The sequence below is a fragment of the Lactuca serriola genome, chromosome 4 (genome assembly GCF_051521515.1).
Source record: "Lactuca serriola cultivar US96UC23 chromosome 4, Lser_US96UC23_V15, whole genome shotgun sequence".
NCBI classification, from domain to species: Eukaryota; Viridiplantae; Streptophyta; class Magnoliopsida; order Asterales; family Asteraceae; genus Lactuca; species Lactuca serriola.
In genome coordinates, this window is record NC_136411.1 from 368,441,038 (window position 1) to 368,463,026 (window position 21,989).

A 21,989-nucleotide genomic window follows, 5' to 3' on the forward strand; every position below is an offset into this window, starting at 1 on the left:
GATATTCAGGTGGATGCGAGCCTGAATTATGCTGAGAGACCAGTGGCAATCAGAGATCGGAAAATCAAGGTTCTGAGGAACAAGGAGGTACCCTTGGTTTTGGTTCAGTGGCAGCATCGGAAGGGGTCCGAGATGACCTGGGAGCCGGAGCGTGAGATGCGTGAGCAGCATCCGAAGTTATTTGTAGAGCGAGACTTCGAGGGCGAAGTCTAGTTCTAGTGGGGGAGAATTGTAACAGCCCGGATTCCCAAGTATTATTTATTCTTATAATTTTGGTGTTTTGTGAGGGGACTTGGCGAGTTGGAGCTCAAACTCGCCGAGTATGATCTTGGTTTGGGCCCGGGTTCGCGTCCGGACTCGGCGAGTCCAAAAGGTGGACTCGGCGAGTCCACGCTGTTTAATGAAACCTTAATTTCCAGGGTATAAGACCTATTTAAGGGGGCTTATGGCCGTCATTTGCGGCCACCAACCCCAAAGAGAACCCTAAAGAGTCCTTGAGCATTTTGTGAGAGAGAAGAGGAAGATCCTTGACTAATTGTGGGTGTTTTTGCACATAGAAGAGGATCAAGGCAAGAGGAGACCAAAGAAGGTGCTAATCTAGTGATTTCTGAGCTCAGAGACTTCATTTGAGGTAACCATTCATTCCTATCTCAGTCCTTGGTGTAAATCTTAGATTTAGGGTTTCTTTGTGGAAAGATCCATGGAGTAATTGGCCTCTTCTTGTGTTGGTACTTTAGATCTGGACCCAAAGAGGTCCAGAGACCCCTTTCCCTTGAGCTTTATGAGTGTTAATGGAGGCCATGAGCTTAGAATGGTGATAGTTAGTTTTGTTTACTTCTTTTTATAGTTTATTTTAGCATATTTCATTCATAATTTAGATAATTTCCATGCATATTTTCCCTTTTTGTTATTTTATGACTATTTCGGGTACTTTCGAATCTTGTGAGCATAATTGCAGGTTTTCGGGTCTAGCGGAGCGGGAGTGTTCGGGGCGTATGGGAAGCGATGAGATTTGGTAGACAAAAATGATGTTAGGCTTGGTGATTGTGGAGATGATGCATGGAGCGAGCTTGATGGTTATTTGAAGGCTTGGAGAGAAATAAACATTTAAATTTGCAAGATGCTGGAGTATATTCAAGCATGCATAGATTATTAATCGGGCGAGTTTACGAGCTATGAATCATTTGGAGAAGCCAAATTGGGCTTAAATTGAAGAAAACTTGAAGAAAAATGGGCTAGGAGCTGATTGGGCTCGCACTGGGCCAAGTGGGCTAAGCTATGGAGGCCCAAAACCTCAAAGATGCTACATTCAGGGACCACCCGCACAACAGCACGCGGGTCGCGCAACCTCCTGCAGGGGCAATTTCGGAAATCCATTTGGAAGGCTATTTGAGGAAGGTTGGTGCCCATCTTTTGGAGACTCTTGGACATCCGATTTTTGGAGATTCTCTCTGGAGTTTTGAAGACTTTTGAAGGCCAAGAACACTTGAAGAACATCATATTTTTACCTCTTGCTTCTTGCTTAATGTTTGGTACAATTTTCTCTAACTTTGTTTCTTTGGGTTTAGCCATGCTTGGCTAAACTAATCTTGGTTGACTTTTGGTTAATCCTTTGAACTTTTGTTGAATGTTGAAGAACCCATGAACATGTTCTTAAATCTTTATGGGAATGTTTTGTGTTTTAACATCTTATCACTACTTGTATGTTTTAGTTCATGAGTTTAAATGTGTTTGTGGTGATTAGTTGGCTAATTTCTTGATTAAGTAAAGGATCCTCAAATTAGCAAGCAACAAATGATTTTTGTGTTTTTTTTGCTTCACACAATCATAAAAACATTTCCTCCAACATGGTGGTGAAAGCATTTGACCCCTCTTGGATTTGGTGACTTTTTGGTTCTTAATGCTAGTTGACTTTCACTAATTACATGCTATTTGGAATTAGTGACTTTGACTAAGGAAATTGTTATGAGATTCTCTAGCCATTTCAACAATTAAGAAAAGTCTAGGTAATCTCAAGCTCCTTGGATTACTATAGCCAAATTAAGGATTTAAATCAAAGTATTGCACCATTGGATTCTAATGATATGTTCATCAAAAGTCAAAGTGAGGGAACTTTAAGTCAACCATCTCTCCCTTATTGATTTTACATCAAACTCTTATTTTTGTTGCATTTGTCTATTTAAATCATAGTTAATTCTAGTTTGTTTCAAGTATTTCAAAACACCAAAACCCCCCATTTTATTTTTATTGTCATTTTACAAGTATTTTTACAAAGAGATATTTCATAGAGTTATAAATTGAACCAATCTCCGTGGATTCGATCCCTTTACCACTATACACTATTTTAGTGTGTAATATTCAGGGTTATTATTTGTGTTGGCCTCGACAACCACCAAATGGCATTCTAAAGACCACATCATCAAATAAGGCCTTTGGACCTTTGCATGAGCACCAAGATTGTAACTTTACGTGATGTATGTGCTTGGAAGGACTGGATCTATGGGTTATTGGAACGGATCTAACCTCAGGAGTGAGTTTGAGTTCATGCATGGCATAGACTCGCCGAGTCCGAAGAATAGACTCGGCGAGTAGCATGAAGATTGTCCATAACCACTCTGCGAGTGGTCTTGCCGAGTTAAGGGTTGACTTAGTGAGTCAGGGAAAGTCAGAGAGGGTTGACGAGTGGACTGAGTCAAGCTGGAACTCGCCGAGTTGTTCTTGAGACTCAGCGAGTTGATTCGTGGTGGCCCCGCGATTCATGCCAGGTGGAACTCGTCGAGTCAAGGAAGTACTCAACGTGTCAAGAGAGGATCCTAGGGAATCAGTGAGCACGTATAGACTCGCCGAGTCCGGTCAAAGTTGACCGTTGACCAGAGTTGACCAGTGTTGACTTGATAGGGGTAGTCAACCTTAGCTGTGAAAGTGTTAATTAGAGATATATTGTGTTATAGGAGGATTATAGCTCGGAGGATCGAGCGCGAGTGATTTCCAGGATTTGCGAGTTAGCGAGACACACGAGGTGAGTCTTCTCACTATACTTTACCTTGAGTAGGTAACCAGAGTTATGTGACAGAGTATTTGTATGCTATGTATGCTATGTATGTTATGTGTTGTACTGCATTATTTCTATGTGATTTATGTTGTGCATGTTTATAGAGTTGGAACCGGAAGGTTCACAGAGTTAGAACCAGAGGGTTCACAGAGTAGGGTCCACGGACCCACAGAGTTATAGCCTCGAGTGGCTAATATGTGTTATGTGTGGTATTTTGGGGAACTCACTAAGCTTTGTGCTTACAGTGTTGGTGTTATTTGTTTCAGGTACTAGTGATGACTGTGGGAAGGCGCCGACTTGATCAGTACACACACACGGGATTTGATGTTATCAGATCTTGGGAATTTTATGTAGCATGGATTGAGTTAAAAACATTAATGTTTTTATGAATGATAAATGATTTGTGTTTTTATAAAATGCGAAAAATTGTTTTGAAATTTACGTTTTTACAAAATGTCCAAGTTTAAACAAGGTTTGGTTGATCCAACCTTCTTTCATAAGAAAGAGGGTGAGCACTTAATGATAGTCCAAATTTATGTCGATGACATCATCTTCGGTTCCACGAATCCTAGCTTAACATCTGAGTTTCGCAAGTTGATGGAGACTAAATTTGAGATGAACTCAATGGGTCCAATTAACATTTTCCTTGGGTTAAATATTAGACAGGGACCAGAAGGCATTTTTATCAATCAAGAAGCTTACACAAAGACATTACTAGCGAAGTTCGACATGATGAGAGACTCAATAGTGAAGGTTCCAATGGCATTCGGAACGAAGCTAACACCATCTCTGGAAAAACTGGCTGCTGATATGACACTCTATCGCCAAATGATAGGATCACTAATGTATCTTACAACTAGTAGACCGGATATCATGTTTTTTGTTTGTTACTGTGCTAGGTTTCAAGCCAATCCATGCGAACCTCATATGGTGGCTGTCAAGAACATCTTCCGATACTTGAAGCAAACCTCATCTCTCGGCATATGGTACCCAGCGAAGTCAGGATTTTTCGTTCAAGCTTTCTCAGATGCCGATATTGGAGGATGTGGTCTAGATAGGAAAAGTACCATAGACGGCTATCAATTTCTGGATGGCAAACTCGTCAGCTGGCAATCCAAGAAACAAATGTGTGTATCCTTGTCCACAGTCGAAGCTGGATATATAGTCGTTGCATCTTGTGCTTCGCAGGTCATTTGGATTCAAAGTTAGTTAAGAGACTATGGCCTAAACATGAAGTGAATCCCACTCTATTTTGAATCTGAAATTGCAATCCGAATATGTCACAACCCAGTGCAACACTCAAAGACGAAACATATAGCATTGAGGTACCACTTTATCAAGGATCATGTGGAAGATGGTAATGTTGAAATTCATTTCGTACGATCTGCTGATCAATTGACCGACATATTCACAAAAGCCTTGCTTGAAGCAATCTTCAATAGAATACTTCAAGGCTTAGGAATGATGGAAGCTGAATCTGTACCGAAACCATCTTTGCTTCCATAAGTATACCTTTCGCTTTCGCCTCATTAACATTTCAACAAGCGAAATAGAGCGAACGCTCGGTCTATTTGGGTTCCGATTTTCCGAGAACCGAATTGTACCGAACGCTTGGTATATTTCGCTTCATCTATCAAAAGGCGAACATTCGGTTGAAACGTTATGTATACTATTTGTACATTTCATTTATCCTTTCTGTTTTTATTTCTTTTCAGAAAAATTCAAAAATTCAAAACTATTTTTCCTCTCTGTTTTTCTTTCTTTTTCAGAAATATCAAAAATGCAAAAATATTTTCTTTTATTTGTATAACCTATATTGTTTCACACTTGCTGCTTGTCTCAATAATATATCAAGGGAAAGGTATCAACTCTCAATCCATGTATTAGCTTAGTGTCTCTAAAAGCATGTTATTATATGTTACCCAAAGCCTCACTAGACTCTACGTGAAGCCTTAATGAATCGAATCTACCATTCGTTTCTACCCGATAAGGCTGCTAAATTCACTTAAGTCATGAGCTACCTTACTCTTCTCACAATGAGTTAAGAGTTATCTACTTGGTCACTTTCATATAGCATAGGTTATCGGTTCCTTAACCACCTCACCATTTTTCTCCGTTAAATTCATTTCCATTAAAAGTAACCCTTGAGGCTCTCAGATATTTCCACTGAGGCTAATGGTTACCTAACATCTGTGTTGATGATCTTAGTTTCATTTCACCACGTACTAAGTGAGACCCACAATCCAATACTATAATGAATTGACGGTGAACAATTGAATGTTCTAGTTTTTTTTACCCATGCATTAACAAAACCACTCTTGTGGTATGTACCAAGAAATCTCTTTTATTTTTTTTAGAGGTATGTATGAAATTGTCTAAAACAAAGGCATTTCTTCCCAAAAGATCCAGTTTTATTTTGTTTTGAGATTTCTATAATTTCACCAAGTCGCTGAAAACGATTCACACCTACTTGATGTTATAGGCTACACTAGCCACACAAGTACTTCACTCAACTTTCGAACTTATGTCAAGTTTCATAGTTTGGTTGAAGAGAAAGCCACCCTTAAAGCCGAAAATAAAAGATTCCTTTCAATGTTTCTTAACAAACATTTGATCGTACTTCAACGGGAAACCACACAAGCACTCCTTAGTCTCTCTTGACTTTGAAGGAAGCGATTCGTGCCCGGGATCCACAGTTTTGTGTCTTTAATGACATCACTTAAATCCCACAGATATAACTTGTTTTATTTCTTTTTCTTTGGCACTCTCTTGCACGAGAATCTATTGATTTTCCAAAAGTCTTATTCATGGTACTTATGGTATTTTCAGTTTCAAAGATATTTTATTGTTCACTTCCAAACGTTAATTAAAAGCGAAAGGTTATATGGTGCCATATTGTGGAAATTGGGAATTGAAACGTTGGGAACAAGTTAATGATGACAAGGCACGTTTTGAGGATAAGAATTCAAACCAAAAAGGCGCATGAAATTTGAAACGTCCCTATCATCACGCTGTCTAACAACTTTTCCAGAGGAACAGTTGTCACTTGCACTTTTTCAGGCGCCGTTTCAGGGTTGGTCACACAATCTTCATCACTATTTTCTCTCTCCTGGTAATCATATAAAAAGGTTTTCCCATAACGCTTTTTCTTCTTCACCACTTACAAAAATTATCGAGCATTCAAATGGCAAAAACTCTCTTCTGTTCATCTTCCTCACCAAGCTTCAACAATGGCAAAATCATCTTCAGTTCAAGAACACACTGCTCAATCCATTCTCTTCACCATCAAACCCAACTAGAACCTGATCATCGACTCGATGACTTTCAAGTATGATGCATTCATGCTTCAGATCATTGAATGTCTGAAATACTCGCCACTGGTAATCGCTTTAACAAAGGTCGATGTTGTTCCTATGTCACTCCTATCTCAAGTTTACTCTTCAGTGAAGTATGTCAAGGATGACGAACGGATTATGTTTGAGATTTTTTATAAGAAAACTTCCATCTCCAAAATTAGGTTTTGCTCTCTGTTAGGGCTACATCATACAGAGTCCATGGTAAATCTTGACTCGATTTCTACAGCTAGCTTTTCGAAATGTTATACAACATGCGGTACACTGATCTTCTCTCTACTATCACAAAGTTCAAGAAATCTTGCCTTCCTCCTCAATGGAATGGGTTATTTACCCTTCTCTTCAAGAGCTTTTTTGAACGAGTTGTTGGATCTGATGGTGCTAGCAAAGCTTTCTTGACCATTCTCTATGGTCTATATCACGGCATCAATCTCGATTATGGGTCTATTCTCTGGACCCAATTGGTTCAAAGTTTGAATTATTCTTCTCGTCACACTGAGATTTCATGTGGGAGATTCTGGACTATCATTACTCAAAGGGCTATGGAGAAATTTCGAGTTCCTGTTATGGAGGATTCTTTAATGTCTTCTATTTCTACTTTCCACACCACAAAGATTATTGTCTCAGACTTTTCAAAGTTTGCTTTTGTTGGGACAATTCCTGAGTCAATGTACAAGTGTGTTTCAGATGCAAGCAAACTTATCACCAAATACAAAAAACTTCCAGCTTCGGGCCCAAGGCCCATTACTTCAGAAATGCAAAACTCCATTGATGAAGCTGACAAGACAAAGAAAATAGGAAATAAAGTGGATAAGAGGAAGGAAGTTCAAGAGGGGCCCTCGTCTAAACCTGTTACGCCAAAGAAGAGAAGGGTTCAAACAATCGAACCTTCGGCTCCTAAGAAAATTTAAACTAAGAAAGATGACTCTCAAGCCAAAATCCCCATCATCAAGCGATAGTGATTACGTTCCCTCGGATCAGGATGATCAGATTGAACACGAAAAGGAGCACAATGAGTCTGGGGATTCATATCGTGAAGACTCACCGGAGGTAATATTTATTGAAAATGTTCCATCTCCACCTCCTTGTCCGAAACACACTACTACTCCTATTTCTATTGCTCCTTGCCCACCTCTTGTTTCAACTCAACCACCCACTTCTACACCTTTACCACCACCACTTTTCACCGAAACAACTACTACCACCACTACCACTACCTCAGTTGGACCTTCTGTTAATGTCAATGCATCTGACGCGGGGGCAAAGACATCAGGTTTCACCACATCCACTACATCTCCAGTTTCTCCTCAACAACATGGTTCTGAAGATGTTCTTGGGGGAGAGGGCTTTGATTCGACTCATTTCATTATATCCCTTTCTCTATTCAAGACGATAGTGACGAAGAAGCTCCCATTACTCAGAAGGATTTGAAAGCTTTAAACAAAAAACTAGATTCGCTTCTTGCTTCTACATATGTTTCTTCCAGCAAAGCTTACTCTGAAGCTGTTGTGAAGGGTATGCTTGACACCCTTGTTAAGGAACATGTTGCTAGTCTTGACAAAGCCAACAAAGCAGTTGAAGATTCTACTCAATCCATTCTAAAAGTGACCGAAAAGTCGATAAACTACTCTCTGACACCAAGGCGTTTATTACTAAGATCAACACAGCTATTGGAAACAATGCTACTAACACGAATGATGTCATCGTCAATATCAACGCCTCACTACGAAAAGAACGAGAGTCCATTGCGTAGCTTCGGGCTGATATTTCTGCTGACAACTCTGCGTTTCAGGAGTCTATTTCTTCAAGACTTTCAAAATTTCAAGAAGACTTAGCAGTTGAAAGAAAAATTATGGACCAACTTGCCATTCGTACTACTCATCTCAAGACTCAATATGTTAAGCTCAAGCAAGCACAGTAGGAGATAGACGCTCTTAAATCTAAGCGAACTGGTATCAACAGCCTTGTAAGTGATGTTAACTCACTGTTGTCCAACCTCCTCGAAGCTCATGACCCAATTCTGACTATTACCATCAGACGGCATCTTGCTGACAAGCTTCGCCCTGCTATTGCAATGTTAAACCGAATTGAAGGTGTTCTGGAGGTCACTGTCCTTCCAGAACAAGAGGGAGGGTAAACAAAGGACAAAACAAGGCTGATAAAGGGAAAAAGCCAATGGGCGATTCTGATGAAGATGATGATTCTGAGGAAGATCAATTGAAAAGAAAGGCACGTGATCATAAACTCAATGAAAATGCTCGCATAGCAAGGGAAGCTGAAGAGAAAGAGCGAAAGGAAACAGAAGCTCATGACGCATTGGAATGCAGAAAACTATTGTTTCCTCTGTGGAGATTGGAGAGAATGACGCACGAAGCTGTTGATCTGCCGAGTGTATACTAGTTGGAACCAGTTGCCTCCTTTGATATGGTTAACACGAAGGACTCCCAGTTTTACATGCCAATTACAAGAAGAGCCTTCGTGTTCTACTACTTTGATAAAAGAGCCGAATTTCCTTCTCCGGATGCCAAAGTAGACAGAGCCCTTGTTGATTTTACCTTACCTTCGCTAAACCTCAATATTTAACATGGAGTGCCCAGAAGATCACAACAGTCAAAGTCATCAGACCCATTCCAGTTGGCGGTTTTGTGAACGTCAAATTCAAGGTGACGAGGAGTTCGGACAATTCTCTACATGAATTTTCTCTTGCTGATCTGCCGAACATTAACCCTCATGACTGGATTGTGTTACTCAATCTTCTGCTAACTGAAGAGCGGAAATACGAACCAATCATTTCTCATCTGAAGAGAATGTTGGTTTCGTACATTTATAAAGCACCGAAACTCGACGTTGAGATAGCCAGGGTCATGAAGAAAAAGCCTACTGTTAATCCAATAAGCAAAGCCAGTGACATGAGCGAAATGACTTTGGGAAAAATTGATATGGCTCATCTGACGGTGATGTTTCAGCAAAGGACCAAAGTTGCTGAAACTTTTCAAAAATGTCTTTTTGCTCTGCCTGACAAGCATCTGTTCTCTACATCTTGTTTGGAACATGTCTTGGAAATTATCAACAAGTGTAACCTGAATGATGATGCTGCAAAGAGGCACTTTAATGGCATGATTCATTGGTACATCCTATTTCACAGGACTTTGCTCGCTGTGTTTCCCAAACTCTTCAAAACCGTCAAGAAGACACAACAGTGAAGGTCTCTTGCCCAAATGACGCAAAGGGGGAGATTGTTGAGATAATTAGATTTCGTCTTTGGGCTTGTTTGTATAAGTCCATTTTGTACACGGTTTTGGGCATGTCTAGCCGTTTATTATTAGGGTTATTATATATATGGTGCATGCATGCACCGTATTAGGTTAACAGTTGATTTTATTATTCCAAACAAAAGTGTAACCCTACCACACTTCGACAGTAGCAATTTGTAATAGAGTTCTTCTGAGGTTGTGGCTTATTAATCATTCGACAATAGCTTGATTCATTTTGTTTTTTTATTTTATTTCCACTCTTTGTTTGCTTGTTAAGAATCTAATCGATCTTAAAGACTTTTTTAGTCTCATCATTGCCCTTCTTGGCATTCCAGTCACCATTGTTTGAAAGTGGCCTCGAAGGGTTTCTTTTGAAAGATCTCCCTCTTGGCGCATTCTGCCAACCTTGTGCATAGTAGGGAACATATGCAAGATTTGGACAATTTATGGCAATGTGGTCAGGTGTTCCACAGTGAAAACATGTTTGTTTCCTCACGAAGGAGTTGTTTCTGCCTGCCCCTGGTGGCATGCCCATGCCTTTTTTCTGATTGTTCCCACATGCACATTTACAGCAAGCAATCTGTTTTGCTTGTTTTGGTGGCCTGTATTTATCAACAGTAGGTTTATTAGAGTTGGCTGAATTAGAAGCAACAGATTCAGAGTTCAAGGAGACATTGGTTTGACAGTCAACATAATTAACAGAACTAGAATTAACTATGTTCTCCTTGTTTTCATCTTCCACTACTTTACCTGTACATGAAGTAGAATAATTAGTATCCTTCACCTCAATATTCTCAGTCGGACCAGACTGTTCAGTTTTAACTAAAATTGGTACATGGGGTTGGCCATACTGTGCAGGTATTTCTTCCTCATTAGTTTCAAGGGGAATAATGTGATACCCTAGACCCTTATTTTGATTATCTTTAAACTTTAATGTTTTTCAATCATGGATGCAACTACCTCACTTGACACATCAAATTTATTAAAGTTAAATTCAACATCTTTATATGTAGCTTTCGATGCATCAAGTTCGGCAGTTAAGCAGGCAAGCTGTCTCTTAACATAGTTATAGTTTTCACATTTATTACTATATTCTTCTTGAAGTTTTCGGAAATCGTTGGTTTAGGCCTCTAGTTGTTCTTTTAAGGGTTTATGGGCCTTCCTAAGAGTATAGCCTTAATACCTAAGGTCCTCATTGTCGCTACGTAATATATCAATTTGATCACGAAGAAGTTTAATTATAGCTTCACAAGACTGAGAACATGAAGTTTCATTACCCATGGTGATTGAGGAACTCATTGTTTACCAAAAATACCCTTTGACTATAAACCTCAAAAATCAACCTTAAAAGTCAAATTTAAAAGGTCAAACTTAAAAGGAAAAATTAAAAAAATCAGACTTGAAAGTCAAAAATAAAATTCTTTGTCCAAAAAGAACAACCTTGACCGAAAACAAAAGTTTCCAGGCCAAAAACAAACGATTTATGCCGAAAAAGGAGACGTTCCACGGAAAACAATAGATTTCTGCCGAAAAAGTGTTTTCTGCCGGAAAAAGGAGACACTCCACCAAAAACAATAGATGATGATGATGATGATGATGATAATGATAATGATGAATCTTCAATGCACACAATGAATTGAATGATGATCCGGTACACAAGATTCACGCACACACACGTTCTCTCTACTTTCTCTCTCTAGAACATGTTGATACGACAATGGCATCCCCTTGGACATTTTCTCCCCTCTTTAGGCACTAGTGTCTGACTTACACTCCCCTAATAACTCTATTTATACTTATGGACCCAAAATACATAGCCCAAACTGAAAACCCAATAGTTTGACTGAAATCACATGTGATTTTGGTCCAAACAACAAATAAGATCATGGGGATTTCGGCCCAAGACTAAAAAGTATAAATGCCTAGAAAATCAAAGTATAAACAAATAAATTTAGACCAAACAACTCCATTGGATCATAACAATCATTTAGCATCATCAACATTTTGCACTAATCATGAGTCAACATACATATTCGAGCATTTATATCATGCCAATAAGAGAAAAACATCTATCTGATGCTACACTACTAATTTGGACAATTAGTACATCCTTAGTAGTTGAGACTGGGACTTTATATTGACCTAAATGTTCTCTTTCTTGCCACTATTTTAAAATATATAGTTGTGTAAATTTCTGGATAGTTATATTATAAGCATAGTCGGTTTCTTTATAAATTGAAAGTTCGTCTAAAGACGTTTGAACTCTCATAATTTTTTACTGACTCTCCATCTAATAGTCATCAAAGTAGGTACTCTCAAAGAAGCATTGGTTTGATGAGTTAGTAGCCTCAAGATAGAAGTCAAGTTAATGATTTATAACTTGAATTTCAACGCTAGTATTCTTTATCATATATTAAAAATGAGTGTATGTTATCTTCAAATTTTGCTATATTTTTATTTATATAATGGTCATGTTAACAAAAAAATCGATTCATTTAGACTATCGATTACATCTTTAAAATTTTTACAAGGATTTTGACACTATAACAAGCATAAAAATCAATGGAAAGTTTTCAAAAGGGGCGGATACAAGTTAGGCATGACAATCGTGTCGTGTTCAGGTTGGCGGGTCAAAATACACAAACACAAACACGACCCATTTAACTATATAGGCCATGGGTTGGCGGGTTTGGAACATAAACTCATATACGACCCATCAATCCACTTATTTATATGGGTTCACGGGTTGGGGGGTGTCGTGGGTTAGATTCATTAAATAAAATAAATAATTAAATGTGAATAAATTCTAGATGCAAAACAAAATTTAAAACATTCATGAAAACATGTTCAAACTAAAACATATATCAATTTTAGTGTTAATGTAATAACCACATTAAGACAAACATTAATCCTATATTTTTTTTGAATAACACTTAATACATTTAAAAAATATATAATATTTTTAAATAAAATTCTAAACGGGTTGACAGGTCAACCTGTATGTTTTTTGACAAACTCATATAGGTTGGCGGGTTAGCAGGTTGGTGGGTTGAAAATCTTAATCCAAACCCTTTTATTTTCTGTCATGTCGAAAATTGTCAGGTCTAATACAAGTAGAAGACTCGGGGAAAGTACTCCAACGGCTGGAATTTTTTTATATATATTACAATCGGATTTGGAGTATTTTTATTTTTTATTTTTAAATATATCATGCCCTCGATGCTTTTGGTCTATTGGGCTAAAGTTGAAGAAATATAAAGCATGCTTTCTTCTCTCTTTCTATTACCAATCATATATTTATTCTAATAAATTAAAGTTTTTTTTATCACTTGTTACATTCTTATTCAATTTATGAAATATTATTTTGTGATTATTTTGAATTAATTTTTTGTTTCACATGTCATTTTATGAGTTTTTTTATTTTATTAAATTCTACATAATATTTTAATATAATAATTGCAAATAAATATAATATTAATTAGATATCAATTTCATTAATGAACTTACCTTTTAATTTCAAAATTTCCAAAGTTAAAGCTTATTAGTTTTTTTTATTTATTTATTTAAATTATTTGTTTAAATTTAAAAAATAAAAAAATATATATATTTCCATTATAATAATTGATTATTTTTTCTTATTTTCTTATAAATTTAAAGTTCTCAAATATTTAGATCTTTATATTTAATTTTTTTTTAATTAACTAATGTAGTAAATGGATTTAATGACAATATTTCATATAAATTTAGATCAATACCATCTTTCGACCCCTTATTACATTGAGTGTTTAACTTTGTACTATTTCGCTACGGATTGAATTTTACATGGATTGATTCATTTTAGTAAGTGTTGAAATTAACATAGTAAATTTTAAAGGTAAGTTTGAAAATTCGGACTTACTTATTTGCGGTATGGTGTGAGCTTTTGTGACGTTGATTTGTATACAAAGATAAGCTTTTTCCCCAAAAAAGAAAGTGCATTTAATGGGTAAGCAAATAAATTTCAAATCCTTTGAAATGACATAATTACATAATTGTTTCTTTGAGTTAAATGAGCATGGTTTAAGGTTTAGGCAAAACCGAACCATGAACTCCATCAAATCGAATTATGACCAATTTTGCCAAATTAAAAACCACATCTTTGCCAAATCAAGATTTTTTTTTACTAGCTTACACATTTTTTTCAATAAATATATAACACAAATATTTTATAAAAAAAATCAATAGGTACTATGTGCTGATTGGTGGAATGGAGATAGTGTTGTAAGTGGAGGTCATAATTTCTTCTAAAATTGCTATCCATAATTATTAAGGTAAATCAATACCATCATTTAATTTTTACATTAAATTTATATGAAATATTGTCGTTTTAGGACCAAAAATGACAACCCAAGCTACCGAGGCTTTTAACACACTCAAGAAGGCTTCGATCGATGCACCTATTTTGGCTATGCCCGACTTTTCCAAGCCCTTTGTAGTGGAGACCGATGCTTCTGGGGCCGGTCTTGGAGCTGTTTTGTTGCAAGACAGCCATCCTATCGCTTACTACAGCCAAGTATTGGGAGTAAAAAGTAGATCAAAACCGGTTTACAAAAAGGAGTTAATGGCCATTGTGTTGGCTGTGAAGAAATGGAGACATTATCTCATGGGAAGACATTTCTTGGTTCGAACAGATCAGCGCAGTCTAAACCCATGAATTGTGTATTTTAAGCTCTTCTTGGTCAGTCCCGTTAGAGGAATTGGATAACGAGATTACAGCAGATTCCTTCATTCAACAAGTGATAACAGATATAAGGGATGGAGGGAAACACCATGTGGGCTATACTATTGAAGGTGGAAAACTGATGTTCAAGGGTAGGTTGGTCATTCCACAAAAATCTGAGTTAATTCTCAAATTATTGAAGGAGTTTCATGATTCAGTGATAGGCGGACATGCGGGTGAATTCAGAACCTAACAAAGAATAGTTGTTGAATGGTTTTGGGTAGGCATGAGGAAGGATGTCCAAAAACATGTTCAGGCGTGTAGTGTTTGTCAAACTCAAAAGGCGTTATCTACCCATCCAACGGGTCTTCTGCAACCCCTACCCATACCAGAACAGGTTTGGGATGAGTTATCTATGGATTTCATAGGACTCCCCAACTCTCAGGGTTACAATGCGATATTAGTGGTGGTGGACCGCCTCACAAAGTATTCTCACTTCATTGCGATTAAGCATCCATTTACCGCAGTCACCATTGCTAGTATTTTTGTCAAAGAGGTGGTCCGCCTTCATGGATATATTTTGGAGATAAGGTGTTCATGAGTCTATTTTGGAGAGAGGTGTTCCGACTCCAAGGAACAAATTTACTGAGAATTACGACCTACCACCCCCAGACAGATGGGCAGACGGAGATTGTCAACAAATCTGTGGAAATGTACTTAAGGTGTTTCATTCAGGGTAAGCCTCGTTCTTGGGTCCAATGGTTGCCATGGGCAGAATTTAGTCATAATACCTCTTACCATACCAACAGCAAAATCACTCCCTTCAAGGCTTTGTATGGTAGGGACACGCCACAAGTGGTTAAAGTCCAGCAAGGGCAAACAGAGGTATCCGCAGTGGAGGAACAACTCATGGAGAGGGATGCCATTTTGGATGATCTTAAGGGACACCTTTTACAAGCCCAACAAAGAATGAAAAAAGGAGCTGATAAGTTTCGCAAGGATGTAGCATTTGCTGAAGGGGAATGGGTCTATCTTAAATTGCAGCCTTACAGAAACTAGTTGCTCGCTTCTATGGGCCTAATTTGATTCTTCAAAAGATAGGAGTTGTTGCGTACAAGTTACAACTACCACAGGGTGCAAAAATCCACCCGGTGTTCCACGTCTCTCAAATAAAGAAAGCAATCGGCAATCAATTAGCCCATCCAGACTTACTAGCGCACTTATCCGAAGACTTGAGGGTGAATTGGGAACCAGAAAAAGTCATAGGAGTGCGAACCCACGAGGACGAGGTGGGCCAAAGGAAGTGTTGATTAAGTGGAAGGGAGTTCCCGAATTTGACGCCACTTGGGAAGATTTCAGAACTATACAAGGCACTTTTCCAGACTTTGACCTTGAGGACAAGGTCGAAGGAGAAATGCAAAAGAAAAGACAAGAAAAGAGGGGACCACTGCCCAGCACATAAACACTACATGATTGGTAGAGGATCAGGGGCAAAATGGGAATTGAGGACAAAATGATGTATTTCCTGTCTATTTAAGGTAGTGGAATTGACATGAGGGGGAGTAGAGAATATTAGAAGCTTCTTTTTTTTATTGGGAGTCTATAGCAGCTCGAATTGCTACATTTTATCTTAATTTCTGTGACATTGCTTTTGTGGGCTGTTGTTAGCTCTTAGTCTTGTTATTGTTCCAATCATTCCAAAGAAAACAGCAATATAACAGTGTTCTGTACTGTTTGCTAGTTAATTCATTACAGAAAGATATATATACTTTGTCAAAATTGACATCAGTTGGCTTTCGGTTCAAAAACATGAACCAAAAGTGAAGTTAGACAACCAAACGAGCAAATAACCCTAAAAAAAAAAAAAAAAAAAAAAAAAAAAAAAAAAACAAGACCCGTAAGTTTAACAATCATAGTGAAAGACAGTTATGCCCTTCGGGTACTACCCTAGGCATAGGACTAGCTGCCACATATCTTTGAGGATATAGCTTAGGGACGCCGGTGGTGGTGGTGGTGTCGGCTGGTGCCGCCGCCATATGTGCCCGGCTATGAAACTTGGCAAATCGGTTGATGACTGAAAATCTCTCTAAATCTTGGGATTCCATTCTTATTTCAAGAACTGATCCTCCATTCTCCAACCTTCATTTCCATATCCATAAACAAATCAAAACAGATTTACAACATGAAAATTATGTAATTTAACCAATTTTAGACACTTTTTAAGTTGTATTTTATTTATGGATAAAAGGTCAAATGGTAAAAAAAACTAAAAGTGGGTTGATTTGATAAAAAGTCATATTACCTAATAAAGGAAAACGTCAAGTGGGAAAAATCTAAAATATTTATCTAAAACAGAAAAAGGTCAAATGGGAGAATCTGAAACTGAAAGTGGGTTGATTTGAGTTATATATCTTTTACTAAAAAAAGTATTTAGGTACCCGAAAAAGGAAAGGGTCAAATGGGAAAAACTAAAAGTAAAAATCGAATGTAACAACTTTTTAAATTCTTTTATTTAATAAATTACAGAAAACAATGTATTTTGGGCTGTTTTGCAGTTTAACTAACTACTAACAAAAATAAAGTTGTAGATATTTTTCCAATTAAACCATTTAGACAAGGTAAAAATGGTTTACTGAAGGGTATTATTTTAATGTAAAAATGACTTCAAAGTGCTTAATAAAAATTTTTAAAAAAAAAATGGTGGATTGTGTTTATACCTCAAAAGCACATCTTCTATCTTTTTTGATCTATCAATGAAATCTTCCACAACCTTTGAAAGATTCTCATCACCACTACCCTTGGATACAACCTTTTTCCCTGCTGACCTGGATTTGCCACGTCAGCAAAAAAAAAATCAACTTTTCAAGATTTATTAACAAAATTTAAAAAATAAATAAATAAAAAATGGTACTTACGTGTCAGAAATATGATGAGGATGATTTGCGAAACTACACGCATCAGCAAGTGCTAATCTAGCAGCAAAGTATGTTACCATTTCATAACATTCCAAAGCATCATCCAAAAGAAGTTTAAATGGTGTAGGCCTAAATAAAACTTGCATAAGTTGTGTTGTTAAAATTATTCTTCTCTTTAATGTTTCACTTTCACCCCCTTGACCTTCTTTCATCTGTTAACATAATAGTATAATAAAAAAAACCATTTACAAATTAGAACCAATGCACCAAAAGAAAAAGTCAACTCTCTGGTCAACCACAAAAACACACCTGTTCAGGTACCCGATTTCCAGCCTCTCCCCATTCCACTTCCATAATGCTGCAAGGGCAAAATTGTCAAAAACAAAAAAACTTTGACGTTTTTTATAGTATGTCAATATATACACACACACACATATATATATACCTTGTATCATGAAGTCTTCTAGAACCTTGTGTTGCTTCTTTATGCCAAGGGAGAAGCTCATAAGTAGGAAATTTACGTTTTTTTGATTTAGAAATAATTGAATCTTGATTAACACCAACCGAATTGGTTCCATATTGACTTGTGTTTGCTAAATTCATCTGGACAAATGAACTATTTTTATGAAGCTGAGAAGGGTCTTGAAGAGGAGGGTAAAATGGGGATTTCACTAAATGATCTTCTTTTATAGCGGATGACGCGAGTACGCTTTTGTAGTTTTCGTATGCAGATGTGAGGGCTGACATGGATGTTACTTGCGGAAATTTAGGGTGGTCAGAATCTAGTCTTTCCTTTTTTACCCCTGGCCCAGAGTACGTGGGGTTTAAAGGAGAGTACCCATGAGGGGAAATATGTGATTGTTTCAGAGAACCGGATCCGTTTGCTTCTAAACGCCCTGAAAAAGATTCTTCCCCGGGGTGGAATTTACCTTCTTGCCCTTGCCCATAATCAAAAGTTTGTGAATTTTGACCTTCAGAAGCAGTTTCCATTCTGCTACAAGGTATATCTATCCAGACATTAGGTTGACTTTTTGGATTAGAATTAGAACCCTGTTGACCATCTTGGTTCTTTAAATGTGAGTTCACCTGCAAGAAAAAAGGTATCTATTAACTTTGACTTTTTGACTTTATTTTTAAAAAAAAAATGTATTGATGTTTGAGTTACTACTATACCACTTGAGATGAGTTGAAATAATTTGCAGGGTGTCTTTGAGTTGGAGGAGACAATCTCAATCCAAATGATTGTTGGACTGAAGAATTGTTTGATGGAGTGAATGCATCTGTAGTTTCAGCTTTAGGTATCTTTCTCTGAGTCGACTCAGTATAAGAAGACTGTTGTTGACCATGTTTATATTCTTTGAATTTGTCTACCTTGTGAAGAAGCTCAAGCATATGTCGACTATCATCATAATAAATAAATAAATCAAAAAATGTTTGTCAAACATTTGTAAGTTTCATGAATCATGATATGAAGTAGTAATTAGTAAATAGTAGTAAATAGAAAATAGTAAATACCTTGTTTGAGCATTTGAATCTTGAACAGGAAATCCAGATGATTTGTCAACAATGGCAGACATTCCAGAAGAATCACCACCTTCTTTTTGAGATTGCTGATTTGACCCATGAGAAGAATCTGAACGAAATTGGAAATTTGTAGAAGGAAACTGCTGAAAACCAGGGAAGTTTGAGTTTGAGTTTTGATTAGATGTTTTGTTTTGAAACCATGAAGTTGGATGTTTCCCACTTTCCATAATGTTTGAAGGCTGATTATGATTATTATTATTATTATTATCATTGGAAAGTTCTGGATTCTGAAAGCTTAAACCACTCCATTCCTCTTGTACAGCTGTATCAGTGCTTGAAGTTTCATCAAGGGCAGATTGCATAAGAGCACTCCAACTCCCACTTTGTAAAGAAGGAAAAGCTTGTGAGTTATCAGTGTCCTCAAACATGTTCCCAAAATTGTTATCATCTGTATTGAATAAGAACTTCTGTTCTAATGGATCCAAACTAGTGAAATCTTGAGGGTTAAGGTTAACATCTGTTGTTTTATCCACAATGTTTCCACCAAAATCACCTTGTTCTTGATAAGCAGCATTGAATTGATCACTCATGGAAGAAGATCTAGTAACAGTGTCCATTTGTTGTTCACCAATGGGTGGTTGTTCACGTGTTGTTCCATGAAAATTAGAAAAACGACTAAAACCATGTCCAGATTGTGAATAAGGTAATCCATTTTGAAACCCTTGGACCAAATTTGTGTTGCCAAACATGAACATTTGAGAAGGATCACGAACTGGGGTTCCATTGATTAATGGTGCATATTGAGCTCCAGAAGCTTGCTTATTGAGTAGTAAAGATTGTTGATTTATGACATTTTGTTGTCTGGAGTCGTTTAACTCTTGGAGTTTCTTTTGCCTTTGGAGTTCCTCAAGCTGCTTGAACATAATTTGCCTCTGCAACATCTGAATCTCATTAAAATACAAGACTTTTGCTTAGAATAGTGTTTATAAACCTTCCAAAACTATTTTCAGCTGGCTATCAGCTCAATGTTTGTCTATGGCTCTAAGCTCTTGCCAATGATACATCGTGGATTATGAACTTATGGATAGCTTTCCAAATTTAGATTGACAGAGACCTACAAATTACAAGTCATTGAATTAGAAAACAAGTGTAATTGGAAAGATAAGTCAAAAAAACGAGATTTAGCATCATTAATGATGCGTTGATTATGCTGCATCACACTTGAAAGACAAAGTATTAAATCAATTTCAAACCACAACCAATTTCATTCAGATTTTTTTATTAAAGTCATTTCAAAATGGTAGGTGAAGAACCAGACTGCTTCAAAGCTTGACATTCAGTGACCATCAGTTAACCTATGTACTTCAGGGAGGGAAATCATAAAGGAAGAAGGAATATTCTACGAAACCAAAGTACAACATAAGCACATACTTAAACCCTAATAACAACACAATCCTAGCAAACATATAGAACTGAAATTACAGATTGTATACGAACTCTAAAGCCTAAATCAACAACTCGGAGAGAAAAAAACACGGACTCAAACCCTAAAAACACTACTGCATGAAACAACTTCAAATTTCCCCAACAATGCAAAAACAATAATTGCGAATTTCAATGGTTTTCGGTGAATCAAAAGCTGTATTACCGTTACAACACAAACAAGGTCGAGAATCAGCTAATTTGAGACTAAAATCGACGATTTCGAGACTGTGATCCAAGTGAAAGCAAATTTGGGGGTTGTTGAGAAGTGTACAGAAGAACAGAAACTCTTACTTCCAGCAGCTGGTTAATGGAGATCAAGAGTTCCAATTATTCTTCAATCCAAAACAGTCGTAGCTGAATGCACCTTCTTCCTCTCTCTCACTCTCTCTACTTTCTCTCTCTATACATACATATATATGTATGTATACCCCCCTCTCACTTTTTTCTTACTAACTACAACACTCTTTCTCTCTCTAAAACCGATGAGCGAGAAAGATGGTCTCTTTTTCGTTCTTTCAGACAATATTATATTTTATCAGGTTAGGTTCGGTTTCGAACCTGTAGGTTTATTTCCGAGCCTCAGGTTTGGTTCACAATTTGTAAAAACCGAAGCTGAGGTTGATGCATGAGAAATGTGTCGGTGTGTTTGGCGCTTCAATCCTGTACGATCTTCCTGGCATCTGATCCGTTGGACTATAAAACTAGTAACATCGAATGGCTGCTATTGAATAAGCTGTGGACCTGAGTTGTAGCTGATTAGATCTTGAATGAGGACAATTAGTGTGGTACAGATGAGCTGTTACGCGATCTTTTGCGCGCGTGTGAGGTTGGGGAATCTTTTTCTTTTTCCTTGAAGCTCTTTTTAATACAATTCTATATAATATAAATATATGTATTTTACATTCAATATAGTATTGATTTTATTTTCAAAATAACATTAAATAGTTTTCATAGATATTTAAGTTACACAAATGTTTAAGGTGAGTTTAAGTTTCATTAAGACAACTTAATTATTTAGTACAGAGTTTCATTTTAGTTTAACATTTTTGACTAAAGTCGGGTTACGTTTGGACCTACATGCAACTTTTTTTTTAAATGTTTATTCAAATGACAAAATCATAATTTGAAATGATGAAAGTTAATTAAATTGAAAAATAATAATTTTGGATCAAACCCTAAACAATTTTGATGAAAAATCTGGATAGAAACTCGATCAATAAACACTTTTAGTTCTTAAGTTTCACAAAACATTTGGTTTCGATTTGATAGTTCTCGAAACAAAAAATAATTACCTTTTTGTATTTCTTACACATTTATTCTTTTAATTTTTGTATTTTTTTTCTTTTTTTTTTTTTAAAAACAAATATGAGTTTTTTGTATGTGGTTCAACTTAGTTCAAAGTCTAATATATCTAAAGCTAAAACCAAATTGATTTAATTCAATTTTATTTTTAGTTATAATATCTTTTATTTTTCAGTTTCAGAGTTCAATGCAATCACTAAATATTTAGTATAAAGATATGTCCAAGATTATCTCTACCTTTTTGTCAAACTAAGCAAGGGCTTAGGGTTTCAATTCTAAAAGGCCCCTAATTTTAAAGTTTATTTACTAATTGTTGTCCAAAAAACTAAGAATCGATCTCAATTGTTATGTATGTCGCACGTCTGGCCTAACGCTATAATTAACAATCAAAGAGACAATTCAATT

The 21,989-nt window shown here is 36.7% G+C and overlaps 1 protein-coding gene across 2 annotated transcripts; it reads right to left on the reverse strand.

The window, feature by feature from the left end:
- Positions 1-16,069: 16,069 nt before the first annotated feature.
- LOC145097694 (uncharacterized) lies at positions 16,070-20,785 on the reverse strand. Of its 2 annotated transcripts, none has more exons than XM_079035329.1 (8): positions 20,574-20,785; positions 18,789-19,911; positions 18,447-18,672; positions 17,719-18,359; positions 17,583-17,631; positions 17,274-17,485; positions 17,076-17,183; positions 16,070-16,497 (listed from the first exon to the last, which is right to left on the reverse strand). In XM_079035329.1, exons 2-8 carry the CDS (start codon positions 19,736-19,738, stop codon positions 16,269-16,271), a joined length of 2,415 nt encoding a protein of 804 aa, XP_078891455.1. In that variant the 5' UTR covers positions 19,739-19,911; positions 20,574-20,785; the 3' UTR covers positions 16,070-16,268. The 2 variants fall into 2 exon arrangements, with proteins under 2 accessions (XP_078891455.1, XP_078891454.1); XM_079035328.1 differs by having other exon boundaries at positions 20,446-20,785.
- Positions 20,786-21,989: the final 1,204 nt, after the last annotated feature.